Source organism: Oncorhynchus tshawytscha, linkage group LG19, assembly GCF_018296145.1.
Source record: "Oncorhynchus tshawytscha isolate Ot180627B linkage group LG19, Otsh_v2.0, whole genome shotgun sequence".
In the NCBI taxonomy this organism is placed as follows: Eukaryota; Metazoa; Chordata; class Actinopteri; order Salmoniformes; family Salmonidae; genus Oncorhynchus; species Oncorhynchus tshawytscha.
In genome coordinates, this window is record NC_056447.1 from 20234825 (window position 1) to 20254685 (window position 19861).

The window sequence follows — 19861 nt, forward strand, 5'->3', positions numbered from 1 at the left end:
ACTACGTCAGTCAATCGTTGAGCCAACCTACACACACACACACACACACACACACACACACACCAAAAGTGATAGGGGGAAATGTTTTTACAAAAAAATCAACCCGCCAAGCACCATATTCAAGGACAACGTAAACAAACATGTACAGTGCCTTAAGTATTCACACCTGGACTTTTTCCACTGTGTTAATGCCTGCATTTAAAATTGAAATATTTTTTTTTTATGTCACTGTCCTACACACAAATACCTCATGTCAAAGTGGAATTATGTTTTTAGAAATGTTTACAAATTAATGAAACCTGAACAGCAGAAATGTCTAGAGTCAAAACTATTTAAACCCTTTATGGCAAGCCTAAATAAGTTCAGGAATAAAAATGTGCTTAAGACTATTTGGAATTGCTCATTCTGTGCAATAGTGTTGAACATGATTTTTGAATGACTACCTCATCTCTGTACCCCACACATACAGAAAATTGTATGGTCCCTTAGTCGAGCAGTGAATTTCAAACAGAATCAAAAGACCAGGGGAGGTTTTCCAATAACGCAAAGGGAACATATTGGTAGATGGGTAAAAATAAAATAAAAAAAGATATTGAATATCCTTTTGAGCATGGTGAAGTTATTTATTTTGAATTTGACCCCTTTTTCTCCCCAATTTCATGGTATCCAATTGTTGTAGTAGCTACTATCTTGTCTCATCGCTACAACTCCCGTACGGGCTCGGGAGAGACGAAGGTTGAAAGTCATGCGTCCTCCGATCGATACACAACCCAACCAGCCGTACTGCTTCTTAACACAGCGCGCATCCAACCCGGAAGCCAGCCGCACCAATGTGTCGGCGGGTACACCGTGCACCTGGCAACCTTGGTTAGCGCTCACTGCGCCCGGCCCGCCACAGGAGTCGCTGGTGCGCGATGAGACAAGGACATCCCTACCGACCAAGCCCTCCCTAACCCGGACAACGCTAGGCCAATTGTGCGTCGCCCCACGGACCTCCCGGTCGCGGCCGGTTACGACAGAGCCTGGGCGTGAACCCAGGGACTCTGATGGCACAACTGGCGCTGCAGTAAAGCGTCCTTAACCACTGCGCCACCCGGGAGGCTATGGTGAAGTTATTAATTACACTGTGGATGGTGTATCAATACACCCAGTCACTACAAAGATACATGCGTCCATCCTAACTCCGTTGCCAGAGAGGAAGGAAACCACTCAGGGATTTCACCATGACACCAACGGTGACAAACAGTTTAATGACTGAAATAAGAGAAAACTGAGGATGGATCAACAGTTACGCCGCAATACCAACCTAATTGACAATAGTGAAAAGGAAGCCTGTACTGAATAAAAACAATCCAAAACACACATTCTGTTTACAAATGAGGCACGAAAGTAATACTGCAAAAAAATGTGGCAAAGCAATTAACTTTGTCTTTTATACATAGTATTGATTTGCCCCAAACATAACAGAGTACCACTCTCCATATTTTCAAGCACAGTGGTGGCTGCATCATGTTATGGGTATTCTTGTAATCGTTAAAGGACTGGGGAGTTTTTCAGGATGAAAAACAAAACCGAATAGAGCTAAGCACAGGCAAAGCCCTAGACTAGAGGCAGGACAATAACTTAAAACAAGGCCAAATCTACATGAGTTGCTTACCAAGAAGACAGTGAATGTTCGAGTAGCAGAGTTAGATTTAAGCAGATTTAAGTCAAAACTATGACAAGACTTACTAGCAATGATCAACAACCTATTTGACAGAGTTTGAAGAATTTAGAAAATATGTATTTTTTTTAATTAAATGGGCAAAAATTGTACAATCCAGGTATGCAAAGCTCAGACTCATCCAGAAGCACTCACAGCTGTAATCACTGCTTAAGCTGGTTCTAACATGTATTGACTCAGGGATGTGAATACTTACATAAAACGCAATATTTCATTCAATACATTTGCGAAAACGTATAAAAACACATTTTCACTTTGTCATTTGGGGGCATTTTGTGTAGATGTTTGAGAAGAAAAAAAATCTAATCGATTTTGAATTCAGGCTGTAACAAAATGTGGAATAAGTCCAGGGGTATGAATACTTCCTGAAGGCACTGTAAATGTAGCTAGGAACTATAACAGGTGCTTCCGGTCTTCTCAACTGGGTTTAGAAAGGACGGTCTGAACAGGTTGGCTGTCTCAGCGATGTCTTTGAACGCCACGCAGGCCTATTTGCCTGTAAATTCCAACACAATGTGGTCTTTGGGATACATATGGGATGCATTGCGAACAGACAAGTCGACAGCTGCTGGCAACTCCTCACCGCAACACTGCTATGGAGAAGAGAGATAGACACAGCACAATCATGTTAATAAGCCACAAACATGGCCAGAACAGGAGCAGAGGAGCTCGCAGGCCCCCTGCCTGCTGACAGATGTGGGACAGCAGTGCACATCCCTCAGGAAATGAGACATTGTCGTGCAGCGCAGCGCTGGAGCTGGGACTAAGGCTGCTTCTCTGGCTGAATATTACTAGACCAGGCAGTCTCAGTGCTGGAGCTAGGGAGGAGAGCCAGACAGCACTCTGTAAAGGTTATTGTTAACCTTTGAAGACGCCGAGCTCATCCTCCCCTCTAGCAGGGCTGTAACGTCAAAAAGAAAAACAGACGTTCTTGTTGATTCAAGACTCTCCAATTCATCTTTCCCTTTCCTTTGTTATTTCCAAAGGTGCACCGCCACGAGCCATCAAGAAGATGAGCGGTTACCCCTCCCCCTTTATAAAACACAGTAAACGTGTGGATAACCTGTAAGAAGAGCAGAGCATTCAGCAGACTTCATTCCAGAAAATTGTGACCAAATGAAAGCACAGAAATGGCAATGATGGCAGATAATCCATAGCGGAATGGGAGTTTCAACTTATTTCCTACAATTTGAGTTGTGACTCGAGGTGGTTTGATCTTACTGACTGTGAAGTTGGTTGGACAAGGATTAAGAGAGCGAGTCTGTGTGATTCAACTCAGCTGTTAAGACTGATCGGCGACAAGGCTGTGTGTGCGGGGTTGTCTGTTGAGTGGCTGAGTGCTCTATGGCTTACTCTGCTGCTGTCCTCCCCCCCACCGTCCTCCATGTGAAGAGGCTTGAACGGGTCACTTATACTGAGACTAAAGCTGTCATTAGCATGGCCAATGTTTTAGAGAGGGGCCCCTTGTTGGAAAATCCTCTGCAAATCAAGTTTCACGGCTCAAGACGGCAACAATGTGGCGAGGGCATCTGAGCGACGCTTCGGGGGAACATTAAAGAAAACATTATTGATCCCTTTCAGACGAGGGGTTTCAGCCAGCATTCATCAGCACCAGGGCCTTCAGCTGGTCAGACTCAGATCTCAGGCCTAAATAAAGACTTTCTTTCACAGCAAGGCTTTTCATTGTGGTGGTGAAAACAGCCCTGGTTGCCACTACCTTGGCTGTAATGTACCGAAAAAACTAAAGTAATCAGATGCACTTAAGGCTATTCATTGTTGTTTGTGCTCCTTCTCCACTTTTTATAGAAATAATAGACCACTTCACATAATGATTTATTTGACAAACAGGCAATTCAGCATTTATTTTGTTCATTTTGCCTAAGTTATTTTAATGAGATTCATGGCTCAGCAGTAAGCCATAGACCAAAAAAATAAAGTTATTTTCACACATGGGTTCAAAGTTGCCGCGACTCTTCTCACCAACACATAGATGGGTATTGGGTACAGCTGCTGAGATCACAGGAGGTCTTTGAGGTTCAGTTCTGAGAACCAACACCCAGTTCCCGAGAAGCTCATATTTTTCATTCCGCTCATATTTTTCTGGAGGAAATTCATTCACCATACCATTTACTTTCCTCTACCTCACAAAATGTACCATATGGAACCAGACTCTACACACAAGGCAATGAAGAGTGACTAAACGCTCCACAGAAGGAGAATCTGCATAATTGTACAACAAAGCATGAGTTTCTGTATAGAGGACTAGCACATCAGTCAAATGAGTTATCCTCAAGGATCTCACCAGTTATTGGGTGAACGGGGGGGTGCGGCAACATCAGAGGCTTTCACAGGGGGGGGCGAGGTTGCAGGGGGAGTCAGATTCCTCAAAGAGGCTAAAACACATGGCGAGAGACTGAAATAAAAGACCACAATTCCTTTACTGTTTAAGGAAAAACCTTCCAATCCGAGTGCCAATAACTTAGCCTTCTTTCAGACGTGCGGGTCCCGAGATGAAAGAGGACCTTCTTGGACTGTATTCAAAACAGAGCTTTCAACAGCACATTTAAAAGAGGCAGTGGACTCAGATCAACATTTCAAACTCCACTGTATCTCAGCAAAAGGCCTACTTGGTAGCCCGTCAGTAATGAAAAGCTTCAAAAATATTAAGAAAACTGTGTCCCTACTATTTTGTCTTAATAAATACTCTGATAATAATTAATCTAATAGTATTGCAACTTCACTTCAGAACACTGATATGGACAAAGGAAAACAAATGACTAATTTACTTAATTGAAAGTGCCAGACTTACTCGATTTGCTCAACAAGCAAGCAATGGAAAATGCCATCTAAAAATATTTCTCCATTTTGAATGAATGTGAAAAAGGTACCTCTGGAGATGACTTAGGAGACTTTCCAACCAGAACTCTTAAAACACCAGAGTGGTATAATAGCATTAAACATCCCCAGAAACATCTGATAATATAAATAGAGTCAGATCCACACTAGGGATGGGAGTTTGAAATAATTTTACTATTCGAATAGTATCAGTCATCTTTGGTCGGATATTCGAAATACATGTGTTTTTTAAACATTTTTAACCAGAGCACTGCTGTGCAATTGAGAGGCTGGCACTATTGCTGCAGGTGCTGAGGTCATATGGGGCAGAGTGTAGCAAGCAGCGGATACAGTCACGGCTAGCTAACTTGAGGAAGCCACAAAGTTATTCATCATCCCATATAAGCTAGCTGCACTTTCTCCTCGACCCCATTCAGATAAAACATCCTACCTGTTGGTTGCTCGTTGTAGCCGACCTCTTTATTTCGCTAACTTCATTCCATCCAATCTTGCATTGCGTTAGCAAACTCGAGCCCGTTTGCCACTTTGATTGGCCAACATAAATAGGCTACATGTGAAGGCTAGTGGTTAGCTACTGGTCTTTAATGGGGCACACCGTGCATGGCATAACAACTACACTGCTCAAAAAAATAAAAGGGAACACTTAAACACAATGTAACTCCAAGTCAATCACACTTCTGTGAAATCAAACTGTCCACTTAGGAAGTAACACTGATTGACAATACATTTCACATGCTGTTGTGCAAATGGAATAGACAACAGGTGGAAATTATATTCAATTAGTAAGACACCCCCAATAAAGGAGTGGTTCTGCAGGTGGGGACCACAGACCACTTCTCAGTTCCTATGCTTCCTGGCTGATGTTTTGGTCACTTGAATGATGGCGGTGCTTTCACTCTAGTGGTAGCATGAGACGGAGTCTACAACCCACACAAGTGGCTCAGGTAGTGCAGCTCATCCAGGATGGCACATCAATGCGAGCTGTGGCAAGAAGGTTTGCTGTGTCTGTCAGCGTAGTGTCCAGAGCATGGAGGCGCTACCAGGAGACAGGCCAGTACATCAGGAGACGTGGAGGAGGCCGTAGGAGGGCAACAACCCAGCAGCAGGACCGCTACCTCCACCTTTGTGCAAGGAAGAGCAGGAGGAGCACTGCCAGAGCCCTGCAAAATGACCTCCAGCAGGCCACAAATGTGCATGTGCCTGCTCAAACGGTCAGAAACAGACTCCATGAGGGTGGTATGAGGGCCCGATGTCCACAGGTGGGGGTTGTGCTTACTACAGCCCAACACCGTGCAGGACGTTTTTCATTTGCCAGAGAACACCAAGATTGGCAAATTCGCCACTGGCGCACTGCTCTTCACAGATGAAAGTAGGTTCACACTGAGCACATGTGACAGTCTGGAGACGCCGTGGAGAACGTTCTGCTGCCTGCAACATCCTCCAGCATGACCGGTTTGGCAGTGGGTCAGTCATGGTGTGGGGTGGCATTTCTTTGGGGGGGCCACACAGCCCTCCATGTGCTCGGCAGAGGTAGCCTGACTGCCATTAGGTACCGAGATGAGACCCTCAGACCCCTTGTGAGACCATATGCTGGTGCGGTTGGCCCTGGGTTACTCCTAATGCTAGACCTCATGTGGCTGGAGTGTGTCAGTAGTTCCTGCAAGAGGAAAGCATTGATGCTATGGACTGGCCCGCCCATTTCCCAGACCTGAATCCAATTGAGCACATCTGGGACATCATGTCTCGCTCAATCATCCAACGCCACGTTGCACCACAGACTGTCCAGGAGTTGGCGGATGCTTTAGTCCAGGTCTGGGAGGAGATCCCTCAGGAGACCATCCGCCACCTCATCAGGAGCATGCCCAGGCGTTGTAGGGAGGTCATACAGGCACGTGGAGGCCACACTACTGAGCCTCATTTTGACTTGTTTTAAGGACATTACATCAAAGTTGGATCAGCCTATAGTGTAGTTTTCCACTTTAAATTTTGAGTGCGACTCCAAATCCAGACCGCCATGGGTTGATAAATTTGATTTCCATTGATCATTTGTGTGATTGTCATCACATTCAACTATGTAAAGAAAAAAGTATTTCATTCAGATCTAGGATATGTTATTTTAGTGTTCCCTTTATTTTTTTGAGCAGTGTATATTGAAAAGTGTTTCATTAAATTTATCATTTGAAATGTTGTCTGTGTCTAACACTGTCACATGGATATTTTAATTTTCAAAAATTTCCAGTGTTATATGTTTTTTCCCCTTGCAAAGAATGAATACTCACAAGTATTCAAATAATAACGCCAATTCATATATTCAAATAACAGCGCACATCCCTAAGCCACACATGCATGATAGCTATATGCAAAGTGTGAAGATGACAAACATTTAGGGAAGTGAAGAGCTATCCCCTCACACACACTGAAAAATGTCTTTGGACCCAAAAGGCATTTCACAACGCAATAGAAGAGAAAGAAAATTCAGAAAGGCCCAGTCACCAGCATAGAAAAAGAGTGGGGGGGGCTGGGAGGAGGGCTAAAAAGCCTCCAGACCTCTATTTATAACCATTCAGCCAGTGAACTGACACATTCCAAATGCCAGAAGGCACTTTTCAAAAACATTTAATTCAAGACCCAATGCTGTTGTCATCTAAAAAGAAAAAAAAAAAGGTAGGCAGTAGCAACTAAATGCACTCTTCTTTAAGGAAAAGATAGTCTCGGAATTTCAAACAGCCATTACAAAAACACAAGGGGGCCCTCAAAACAAAAACGCTTAATTATGTTCAAAAACTTTAATGAGAAATGACTGATGTCTGAGCAGCGCCGGGATTTCTCCCCATTAGCACTTCAAGCAGTTCTGTCCCCTTCAGCAGCTAAGTGGGTCCGTGGAAGAATGGCCGGGGCCGCCATTAGGTGAAGCTGAAGAACCCTTGTGAAAAGAGCAGAACAGAACACACTTGTCAGCTGCTGGGAGCCTCTGGAAGCAGGGCTGCCACCAGAGTGGGCATCTGGTGCAGGAGTGGGGGCTGCTGAGAAGGACTCTACAAGGGCTGGCCCGCCACCATTCTATGCACCCATTGTAAGGTCCAGGGCAAGGGTCACGGCAGAAAACACAGGCTAGGGGCTTCCCTTGTCAGTCAGCACATTGGTCAGGCGTGCTGTGAGAAGAGGCAGTGCTGCCCAACCCCCTCTTTGAATCGCTCCACTACCCTTGTTCGGTTTCTTCTCCATCTGCTCTACACAGACCGAGAGAAAGAGTCAGGCAAGGAACTCTGGGCTTCTGGGTCCAGACTCCAGAGCAAATAAACAACTCTTCACCAGCCACAAAGTTATGGAATGTACGATTTCTGGAAACACTATTGTATGATGCCAATAGCAATTTTTTTTCACCTAAATTATCCGGTAATCACTAAAAGTATTCATCTGGAAATAAACCCAGCATATGATTCCCAGAACTGGTCACTCCCCACTCTCAGGACCTGCACACACAGATGGATTCAACATTTTGGACATCTCCATCTGACAAAGGGCTCTTTCTACTTCTCCGTGTGCCCTGAATCCTTTGCTGTGGGGCTCGAGAGACGACGCAGTCACTCTTTCAGGAAAGCTTCGCCCCATGGCTCTGAGTTGACAACTGATTCAGACAGGAGAGAACATTTCTTCACTGTGCCCCTGGACAAAACCCAAGGCTCGCTGGAGCCTGGTGCTAGCCAAATCCAGTGCCAGCCAAAGCCCCAGCGAGGGACAGATGCCTGGTTTAAGGCGAAGGGAAAGGGGAGACAGGGACATTACATGTTGACACATCTGTGGCCTCTCATGGAGCTCAATATCTTAGTGGGAGCTCCCTATTCCCTGCTCATTCATCCTTGCCTGCATGCCCGACTCCGTTAATGATAATCAACACTTTGGCCACAAACAAGCCAGCTTCAGAGCATTCTAGCTAGGCAGGTAAAAATGATTTACAGTTTAACCAAGAGTTTTAGAGTGGATTTGTAAATGGATAGTCTTCCCCCTACCTCCCCCTAAGGGTACTTTATGCTTTCTGAGACTGAACAATGCCCCTGCAGGGTGCCAGGCAACAGAGGCGAGCTAAACAAAAAGTGGTTAGGAAACTTCCCAGGGCTGATGAGGCCAGTCAGACAAACTGCTCCTAAACGAACAGAAACCCAAGTGAGTTCACTAACCACGGGTAAAGGCATAGTTATGATGAGCAGGGGAATATTCAACCAACAGGAGACATACACAGTCACAGGGAAAGAGAAGAGAGAGTGAGAAGGGGAAAGAAAACAAACATTCCCACCAAGCGCTGTGTTAAAGCTCATCTGGGAGGTGGCTCCAGCTCTTCCTGTGTTTACATATTATATGGAGCATGTGACTGGAGAAATATGGCCATCGTGGTATTCAACACCCTGGGACCTGTGCATGCAGGTAGACGATAAATCATATAATACAGTCAGACCTTGAACACACACACATACACAGCTCTTCCTCTAAAGATATGATCACCCGCAACCTAACAAAGGAGCAGCCTAGCACAGTTTCTAGCCTCAAAATAATTCAGTCTTTCACATGTAAAATGACCCCCCACTCCCCGATAAAATAACAAGAGTGGGAAATATCAGGGTTTCAAAAAAATTGGCTTTGGACAGAGGCAAGCAGGAAATAAGTACAGGATAAAGTCCTAGCTGTTAGAATCCAAAAAATAATAAAACTGCAGTGTGTCTGACAGGAAATCTAGAGTTGCTTGTCCAGGTATTATAACAGCTCTCTGACATTCCTCTGTAGCTCACACAGGACCAACAGTCAGATTAGGGCTGTAACAGTCATGGAATATTAGATGACGGTAATTGGCCAGCCAAATGACCGCAATCATTTTTTAAAACCCATTCCTCTCCGCCACTTCTGACTGCATGTGCTGCCATAGAAATGAAAGACAGGCGTCCCCATTCAAGTCAATGGTGGCATAATGGGTGGACTGATGGCCGTTGCAAGTGTACCAATAGGAGCAAGGCAAGAAGTAAAATACTGTGTGCTAAAATATGCGCCGTGGTTTGTTGATTCAACTCAACTGACATTACAAAAAAATATATTCCATTGCATGAGCCACATCAGTTAATGCAACCGCTGTGTCAGATTTCAAAAAAGCTTTACGGAAAAACAAACCATGCAATAATCTGAGTACGGTGCTCAGAGAACAAATATATCCGCCATGTTGGAGTCAACAGAAATCAGAAATAACATTATAAATATTACACTTACCTTTGATGATCTTCATCAGAATGCACTCCCAGGAATCCCAGTTCCACAATAAATGTTTTGATTTGTGCGATAATGTCCATCATTTATGTCCAAATAGCTACTTTTGTTTGCGCGTTTGGTAAACAAATCAAAACTCACGACGAAATGTCAAAAAGTTCCGTTACAGTCCGTAGAAACTTGTCAAACAATGTATGGAATAAATCTTTAGGATGCTAACATAAATCTTCAATAATATTCCACACAGAGAATTTCTTTATCTTCAGAAAAGCAAAGGAACGGGAGCTACCCCTCATGTGAAATGCGCGTGATCAGCGCGTGACTGCTGGCAGACCTCCAACTCAATCCCCTCAAATTCAGCGCCTCTTCATAGTACAAGCAGCAAACAAGTTTCTAAAGACAGTTGACATCTAGTGGAAGCCTTAGGAAGTGCAACATGACCAATATCCCACTGTAACTTCAATAGGGGCTGAGTTGAAAATCGACCAACCTCAGATTTCCCACTTCCTGGTTGGATTTTTTCCTCAGGTTTTTGCCTGGCATATGAGTTCTGTTATACTCAGACATCATTCAAACAGTTTTAGAAACTTCAGTGTGTTTTCTATTCAAATATACTAATAATATGCATATATTAGCAACTGAGACTGAGGAGCAGGCAGTTTACTCTGGGCACCTTTCATCCAAGCTACTCAATACTGCCCCCCAGCCATAAGTTAACAATTTGAATGATCATTGTACATTAACATGGAAATGATTGTCACAATGACATGTAGATTTGAAATCTTTTTAAAAAATTAACAAAATAAAATAAAAAACAGTTTTGGCGGTTATTTTATTTCCATGACAGGTCTTCATCCATAACATGGTTATAGGGTAATGGTGCCAGCCATAGGTCAGATATATTCTCAGGTTTGGGCTGCGTCTCCTCATCCAAGAATGTGCTCCTGAAGCACTTCTCAACATCCACAGGCAACAAACACACCAGACAACCTCAAATGAGGGGAGCGAGTGAATGAGAACACAATTCCCGAGGGAGACGTCGACTCAACTACTTCCACAATCAACAGCAGCAAACCATGATGGGAATATTGTAGTTACTCCATAGACAACTATTTGGTACATAAGAAGCACCAAACTTACCTCAATTTTGTCCGTCTTGGCATCGCCCCAGTACAGCTTTCCTGCTTCATAGTCGATGGCTAAACCGTTTGGCCAACCCAGCGAGGTATTGAGCAGCACGATACGCTCAGTTCCATCCAGGTTAGCTCGCTCTATCTTGGGCTTCTCCCCCCAGTCTGTCCAGTACATGTAACTGTGGAGAGAGACGGGAACAAAATTCAAACTCAAGTAGAAGCACAAGCATTTCGCTACACTCGCATTAACATCTGCTAACCATGTGTATGTGACTAATAAAATTTGATTTATAGTTTAACTTGAAGTGAAATCATTCAACAGGTGTTTTGTAGAATACATATGGAATGAAGGAATACATAATTTTTGTTGTTGCTGAAATGAGTTAACTTGATTGCTGTGATCAAATAAGAAAACAAATACCTAAATCTATAAAACACACATACCCATTGACAGGGTCCAGCACAATGGCCCTTGGTTCATCCAAGTTCTCTGAGATCAGAATACGCCGGGAGGTTCCGTTCAACCTGGTAACCTCAATACGGTCAGTGCCAGTATCTGTCCAGTACAGGTTCCGGGCCACCCAGTCCACCGCGATGCCATCTGGGTGGTTGATCTCCGTGGTGACCAGGGTCTGGGCCTCAGTGCCGTCGATACGGGAGCGGCGGATGGCTTTGACCTCGTCATCAGTCCAGTACACGTATCCATCCACAGGGTCGTAGTCAATGGCGATGGCATGGCGGATGTCATCCACCTGAAGGACGATGTCGGTGAAGTCTGGGAGGTCCAGAGAGATCCTCCTCAGGTCAGTCCTCCGGGCCAGCAGCAGAACCTGCTCTGCACCTGGGGAGGTAGAAGTGGACATTAGTGGGGAGAGAGCATGCCAGTCAACAGGCATATGACATAACAGAGCTCATTGGAGACCTATCTGGAGGTCCTACAAAGCCATACCTGACAGACAAATTCATATGTTTTAGTAAAGACGAACCTTCAGAGGACAATTTATAGTTGTAACTTAATTCTTGTATTCTATTTGTTTACTCGGTTTTTAGTTGATGAATAGGCAATTTGTTCACTTTAATCCAAACAAAGTGACAACAGGCTTTAGATTAGATTGAAACAAATCCAAAAGACTAAATTAAGCCTTTTAAATATCAGCCTATCAAAAAAAACAGTTGTATATAAATGTTTTCCTGAGGGGACACCTAGCTGCCACGGAGCCTGGTTTAAATAGCAGCTGCATTTGCTCACTAGAGCCACACTCTGCGGAGGCAATTAGGTCCAACTTTTTCCTTGCCTAATCTCACATTTTAGCTATGTACGCTCCAGTGCTCCCAAGACCAGCTGCAGACTACTGACGCCCAATCAGAAGAGGGCATCAATCAAGGGTGACACCAATCAGTAATGACAGTGAAAAAAAAACAGCTCTTCGTTTTCCATCAAGGAGAGAACGCCACGCCTTTGATTTAAATTCACTCCTCGGTCTGCTTCACATTTGACAAAGTGACAAGACTTCCCCTAAAACCACAACAAACGCCCTCAATTTAGCCACCCAAGCTAAACAAATGAGGAGCGTGGACACTAGCTCTCTTTAATCTTCACACAGCCACCCCCCCCGTCCTGCTGCTTTCCCCCTAATCGGAGCTGATACAATGGGGTATTGTTTTACATTCTGTTTAGTTGTCAACACTGCTGGAGGTTGGCTTAATCCTATAGTCATTCTGAATACATCCATGTTCTATCAGGCCTGGATAACTAACCCCCCCCCCACACATACATACACTATGGTTTTACTTACTTCTCTGGAATGAGGGCTAGAAGAATACAACTCATTGTTCCCTGGCCTGGGAATACACCGCCTCAATTTCAAATAGAGGATCTGCTGCATCCCTGGCCTAGGAGAGGAGTCTTTGAGGCAAAGAACAGGACTGGTGCACAGAGACAATGATGTTTTCTGTCCACCAGAGTGAGGGGTGAGAACCAGGACGGCCAGGACTGAACTCGGATTTCAGAATCAGCACTGACCTTGGCTTGACGTCGAACTGTTTCATTCCAACAAGGAGGTATCCCAGGTCAAAACAGCCTCCAGCAACTAAACAAGCAAAGGGCTGTCACTCCTCAAACAAGGGTTGATGCCAAGAAATCCCCCAGAATTTTTTTTCTTCCCCTCTAGACAAGTATTTGTCACCTTTATGAGGTTTATGGGTGGGGTGGGTCTCTCCTTAGTCATGGGCAGGCAGGGAGAAATATCAGGCCCTCCAGAGAGAGACCAGAGGGAATGTAAACACCCTGGGGCAAGTCAAACAAACAGGTTTCATTTTGCAGGATGGGCCCGGGCTGTGTCCACTAAACACACAAACGGCACAGTGACCTGATTAGGCCTGGCTTCCTACGTAATTGCTCTCTCTGCCCAGAAGTAAGGCGAGGAGATTGGAGTGGCAAGGGAAATGACCGCAGCAGCAACACAACGCATAAACAGGGGAGGTCCAACCTTCCTGAATTTCAGTCAGTCACATCTGTGGCCTTTGGTAAACTCTGGAAAGTAGGGAATGTGGGGAGAGGGGGTGGCTTCTAGGCTAAATGTAGCTGTCTGTATGTGGGGGCAATAGAAATTAAGAGCAAACGGCAGGGTAAATTGTGCATTGAAGAGCTCGCCGTGTGTAGCAGCCATCTGTCAGAGATTAGGCCCTTTTAATGGCTCTCTCGTTAGGCATTTTGATGTTTTGGTTGAGGAACAGGATGCCAATACACCCAATAAAATGATCTTAATTGAATAATTGTATTAAAAAAATGAAAATCTAACATTTTAACTGAATTTGATGCTTAATTACTGTACACGTCGTTATGAAATGAAAAATAGAGCTTGGCATATTTCCTAATCGGTTTAAAGAAATTGGGACAATATGACTTTTGGTTTGTGTGATTAAGGGCAGCGCTTGCAGTTGAATAGGCCTAACTCAAGAGTCCATAAATAAAATAACCTCAGGAATGTCAATAATGTCCCGTACACCAGATAGGAATGTCTAATGTGAAACCGCGACACATCTACAGTAGGAGGACATCATCACTGAGGGGGAATTGTGTGGGCTTGATTCTCAAAATGGCACCCGATTCTCTCTAAAGTGCCCTACTTTTGACCAGAACCCAAAATCAGTGCACCATATAGGGAATAGTGTGCCATTTGAGATACACCCATTGTGTAGTCTTTTCAAAAAGGGGGCTCGCTACTGAGAAACACATACCAGCTGAGGGTAGTGGCCACAGCGCCTAGTCTCTTACCTGGGCGGCAGGTCTTCCCATCCTCCTTGAGCTTGACTCCAGTGGGGCAGGCACAGCTGTAGAAAGGCTGCATGGGGGACAGCAGGCACAGGTGGGAGCAGCCTCCGTTGTCCACACTGCAGGGAGTTTGGACTGAGGGAGCAAAGAGCAAAGTCAGTAGAGATAACACTGAAAGTCAGTGAAACTGTCCCTAAAACTGAAAGCCACACTGCGAGCGTCTTCCGTCGAGAGAACCATTCTGACAACATAACAATTAATGAAAACTTGAAAACAGAAAAAACATTTTTCAAACTAAACCAACTGTGATATTTTTGTTCCACAATAAAAAAGGTCGCTGCTCGGACAATAGCTGTGCCACAAAGTTTGATGTCCTGTGGCGTGATTTTCCCTGTCTACTGGGTCACGCTCTGCCAATCTCAGCAGGGCACTACAGAGCTACAAAGCCCAAGCGGCTGGCACAGTGGACCAGCAAACACCAACCCTCCCCTTTCTCACAGCACTAACGGAGGATTACAATCAGGCCACAGTCAAAGGCCAAATTGCTCAAACTCCTCTCACACAAAGTCTAAGCCAACTCATTTTTGGATTGAATTTATGGCAGCTTGATATACAGGTTAGGGGATTTATTGGTGAATGTTTATCTAAATGTCCTACCTCCTAAATAGCAATGTCGTCCTCTCTAAAGTGTCTTATCTAAGCCTCCTACCTTTCTCTATATCACCTGCCCTCCCCAAACTCCTTGCGAGACGCAACCCACCATAATGGTGGCGTTCGTCATCCTTCACTCCCCAAACACAGGGGTGCCAATGTTTACATACTGCCAAAGTCGTCCATTTTTCACTACCTCGCAACACAGATGGGAATCATAACGCAGACAATCTGTTATGTTGTGCTCTCTAACATTCATTATGAGTACCATGGAGATATTCAAGAGGCACTACATACCGTCTGGCTGTCTGTCCGGACCCAGCACTACATACCGTCTGGCTGTCTATCCGGACCCAGCACTACTTACTGTCTGGCTGTCTATCCGGACCCAGCACTACTTACTGTCTGGCTGTCTATCTGGACCCAGCACTACTTACTGTCTGGCTGTCTATCCGGACCCAGCACTACTTACTGTCTGGCTGTCTATCCGGACCCAGCACTACTTACTGTCTGGCTGTCTATCTGGACCCAGCACTACTTACTGTCTGGCTGTCTATCTGGACCCAGCACTACTTACTGTCTGGCTGTCTATCTGGACCCAGCACTTGGATGTCCATGGGGGAGTAGATTCCACTGAGGATCTCCCTCCTCTTGTCTCCAGTGTGTTTGTTGCAGGCGTGGATGGAGCGGGTCTGCCAGTCTGTCCAGTACAGAGTCTCCTCTGACAGGGTGAGGGCAAACGGGTGGGTGAGGGTGCCCTCCACCACAGTCTCCCTGTGAATTCAAAACATCATTTATGGATCAGCACACCTTTTTAACCATCAGTACCAATCCATGCTTAGACGGTATATTTGTAAAGAGTAAAATTGGAAAGTAATGAAGAGGAGTATCAGTTGAGATGTTGAGTTGTGCATCTCAGTCGTTCTACAAGTGTGAATGTCATGACACCAAACAGCAGTAAATGACAAAAACTAGGGCCATGGCAAAAATGAACCCGAAGCAGAAACCTGCTGCATGTAAAATAGTGTGCTATTGCTTGGAAAATAAACTGACACTGGATGACAATGTTTGTTTCCAATATTAGAGGTGTTTTCTTAAGTTCAGTGTTTTGTTTTCTTGTTACTATACTAACGAGTATTGCGAAACAGGTATCGTTCTGGCCATACCAAAACCCAGACTGTCTGAGTAGCAATAAATTCATACCAAAAATAACAAGTGGCAGTGGAAATGAGTTAACAACAAGCGAGAGCCCCCTGGTTGGGATTTCAGTCAGACCCTAAAGAGGATGCGTTGGAACACGTAGTGACGTCATGGAACAGTTTAGGAGCCGCACCAAGCCCTTTCCAAGGGAAAATTTAACAAATCAGCCTGTCATCAGACTTTAATAATGCAGCATCTGGTAAACTATTTAACAGGGGAACGGTAGCCACGGCCCTGTACTAACGGTCCTGATTCAGTGGGGAAGTCAGTCAGAGCAGTAGTCTATCAAAGCCAGAGCAGCACAGAGCACCGAGCGCAGCCTCATCCAGTAGGGCGCCCCTTCGCGCCGCCAGACGACACAGTCAGGCCAACAGCTAGTCAGCTCTGTGAGGACATAAATAAAATGCAGGATCAAAGCGTGGCATGCCATTGCACAAGTGTTAAGAATCCCAATACAGAAAGCAGAATTCTGTTGAGGGCCTCATCAATCACCAGACTGTGGAGGGTTGGCTGGTAGGTAAATGGATAACCTTTTCAGAGAGGTAGGGTCGAGGAGGGCGACAGCATGTTTTCTCCAAAACTTTAATAGCGTGTGAAGAACGAGGGGTTGGGAGAGAAAAAAAAAAATATATATATATATATATATATATATAAATAATTACACCAGATTTCACAGCTATTTCGCATTCGACGTACTTGGAAGTTGGAACGTGTGCATGTTTGAAGCCGCCGTTGAAAACATACTACAAACTGCTCCATTAATCAGACGTGTCAAAAATGTGTTGCACATGAAAGGCAAAAACGTCTCGCTTTTAGAGGTAAATGCTAACAGAAACTACTTCTGGGGTGAAGTTGACTTTCCTCTGTAAGAGTGCTTACAATAATTCAGAGTACCATTACTGGAGGCATGCAATTAGATTACAGTTGGCAAGAAACAGTTCCACCATGGTGCATCTTATCAAGTTATAAATTACAACTTCATTTCAAATTGACATAACACACTGGGCAATCTGGTCCTGAGGGAGTTAAACAAACGAGGGTATTGCAACTGCATTGATCTTGAGAACACCGGCTTCCACTCTCCACCCTGAAGAAAGCAGTCTTCTCACGAGAGAAGGGCTCTCTTTAGGGCTGGGCAATATGGCCAAAATGTTAGCACAATATTTTTCACATTTGACCGTATTTTGAGTTTTTGAATAATAAAAATACTAAATATGCTTTGATTAGTTCATGACCCTAGGGTGGCAACGCATAAATTATGATTTTTTTTTAAATGGAGCTTTCGCCATTCTAATTGTTTTAGTGTTCAATTTTCTGCATTTCCGTTATCATTTCCACACTGTGCCACATATGGGCAAAAAATACATAGGCTTAGTTAATAGGTGAACTGTTGGACCCTTGGAAATAGTGATTATTAGCGCTGAGCGATTGACCAACATGTCATTTTTTGTTATTAAACACCTAATTGACCAAAGTTGGTTCAATTACATGAATTACATTAGTTTGTTTTTTTGGTGAGCCCAAGGTGCCGTCTCTAGAATTAAATCAAATCATTCACGAGAGAAATCATGTCAAGAACTGTGTTGGACGCTGGGCTGAACGGCGGTGTAGTTTTCATCAAGCAAATATTCCACCTAGTTAAAAGCAAGAACAACGACCATAATCTATTGAGCCCGTTTTTATCCGTCTCAGACAGATGGATACACTTTTACTCCTGTTATGTTAGCACACAGACTGCATGAGAGGAACATACACAACGAGAAGGATAGAGACAGTTCGTGAAAGTATGCCTTATCTATTTTGAAGAACTAGTCACATGATTTAGTCAGACAGCTCTGCAGCATGCTTAGTCAGGCTAGCCTTGCTAAACAGGATGACTAAAGACAATATAGTATGGGGAGCACAGAATGTTGTCTGGCTGGCAGACTGCTACTGCCTGAGCAGAGATGACATGACTTCAAGAAATGAAAAATTAAGTAATCAATTAAATCCAAAGTAATATCCACAACGGAAATATTTTATTTCAGAGTAATTTGCCATTTTTCTATTGATGTCTACCCAATGAAGACCTGAAAGACAATGCAATATTTTCGACGTTCTGGCAATTGAATGTTAACTACTTTTGGCATTGGAGTTCCATTAAAAAGCTCAAAAATCATTTGAATGCCATTATTTCACAAAAAAAGTGTAACCAAAAATTGATGTAAAAAATAAATAAATGAACAAACCTCAATAAGCACTAATCGCTCAGCATGAATGATTATTCAAATTCTATACTTGGAATATAGTGGGCAGCACCTTGAATACATTGTTGTTTGACATGACAACGAAAGAATAAGACTGGGAGGAATTATTCACAGGGTAGGTGCCAAAGTGTTGGTCAGTGTTTCCAGGTGACCCAAATGAGATGTTAAATTACATGTTTTATTACCTCATATAGCTAGCTAACATATTCATGCTTCGCCTATTCCGCTTTGATTTAGAAGATAATGTTGCACAAACATGATCGTCTAGGCCTACACGAGCACTGGCAACATGCTGTATTAAATAGCTACGTTTGCGCTGACTTAGGAAATTTAGCAGGCTAGCTATCCAGCTATATTAGCAGCTTACAATATTTATTTCAGCCACAACTTGCTAAGACAAACCAGCAGATAGTTTGCAGAAAATAAACTAATAGTGTAATTAGAGAACTCTTGTGGAAAGCACCATGTCACCAACATCTCGTTGCCGCCATCTGACCATGCAGACTGCAGTGCCGAGTTAACAGCAAGAAAGTGGTCTACTCGGCTGTGGTCGAGTAGCTGCTCTCTCCTTGAGTGACAGGGGGCAGGGCTTGGTGTGGGAAGCTGCATGCAGCAGGAGCACAAAGACTTAAATAGCAAACAGAGTCAACTATAAAAACATATATTACACGTGCTGGAGTTGAGCATCACATTTAACAAATCAAACAATGAAACACGGTTATAAAACTAAGTAAAAACCCAAACCGGTCCATCCATCAATACCGGTATATAGTAAAATACGGTATACCGCCCGGCCCTACCTCTTTATGAACATGGCCATTAAATCCAAGTTACACAAAGGAAAGTCAACCCATGCCCCGAGGGCCCCAATCACAACTATAATGCCAAGTCAGATAGGGTTTCAACAGTATGGCAGAGGTAATCTCCAGTTTAGAGAACCACAGAGGGAGGGGGTCACAACTGGGCCTACATGCAGAGCCAATGTTTGGATTGGGACCTCCAGAGTCAAATGTGTTTGGATTGGAGGTTTCAGCCGTCTCATCCTCTGAAATTAAGTTGAGTCCAGCACTACGGTTCAGTCAGATCCCTGGCTGCTTTTGCACAAAGGGTGTACAAACTAATAATGAGAACAGACTGACCGTGAGGAGCCATCCAAGTTGGCTCTGTGGATGAAGCTCAGCTTGGCGTCGGCCCAGTACAGTTTCTGTTCGTCCAGGTCAATGGTGAGACCGTTCGGCCAATAGATGTCCACCTCCACGATGATCTTCCTGTTGCTGCCGTCCATCCCCGCCCTCTCGATGCGAGGCTCCTCCCCCCAGTCTGTCCAGTACATATAGCTGAGGAGGAAAATTAGAGTCAATAAGTAAACAGCACCCGAACACACCCAATGGTCCTTGACAAACACCTCTTTCTACTCAATGAGGGCTTGATGATGAGTTGAATCAGGTGTGCTTGTCCAGGGTTTCAATAAAAAATGTGTCCTCGAGCACCCCCAACAGTACACATCTTCATTGCACTTCCCACTATC

At 44.2% G+C, this 19861-nt stretch overlaps 1 protein-coding gene across 1 annotated transcript in view; it reads right to left on the minus strand.

Annotated features, from left to right (window-relative positions):
• The window catches only part of lrp5 (low density lipoprotein receptor-related protein 5), a 51338-nt gene that overhangs the window by 20580 nt on the left and 10897 nt on the right, over positions 1-19861 (minus strand). The window contains 5 exon segments of the mRNA XM_024379192.2: positions 10970-11141; positions 11407-11803; positions 14240-14371; positions 15465-15661; positions 19473-19670. Coding sequence (XP_024234960.2) covers positions 10970-11141; positions 11407-11803; positions 14240-14371; positions 15465-15661; positions 19473-19670 — 1096 coding nt within the window.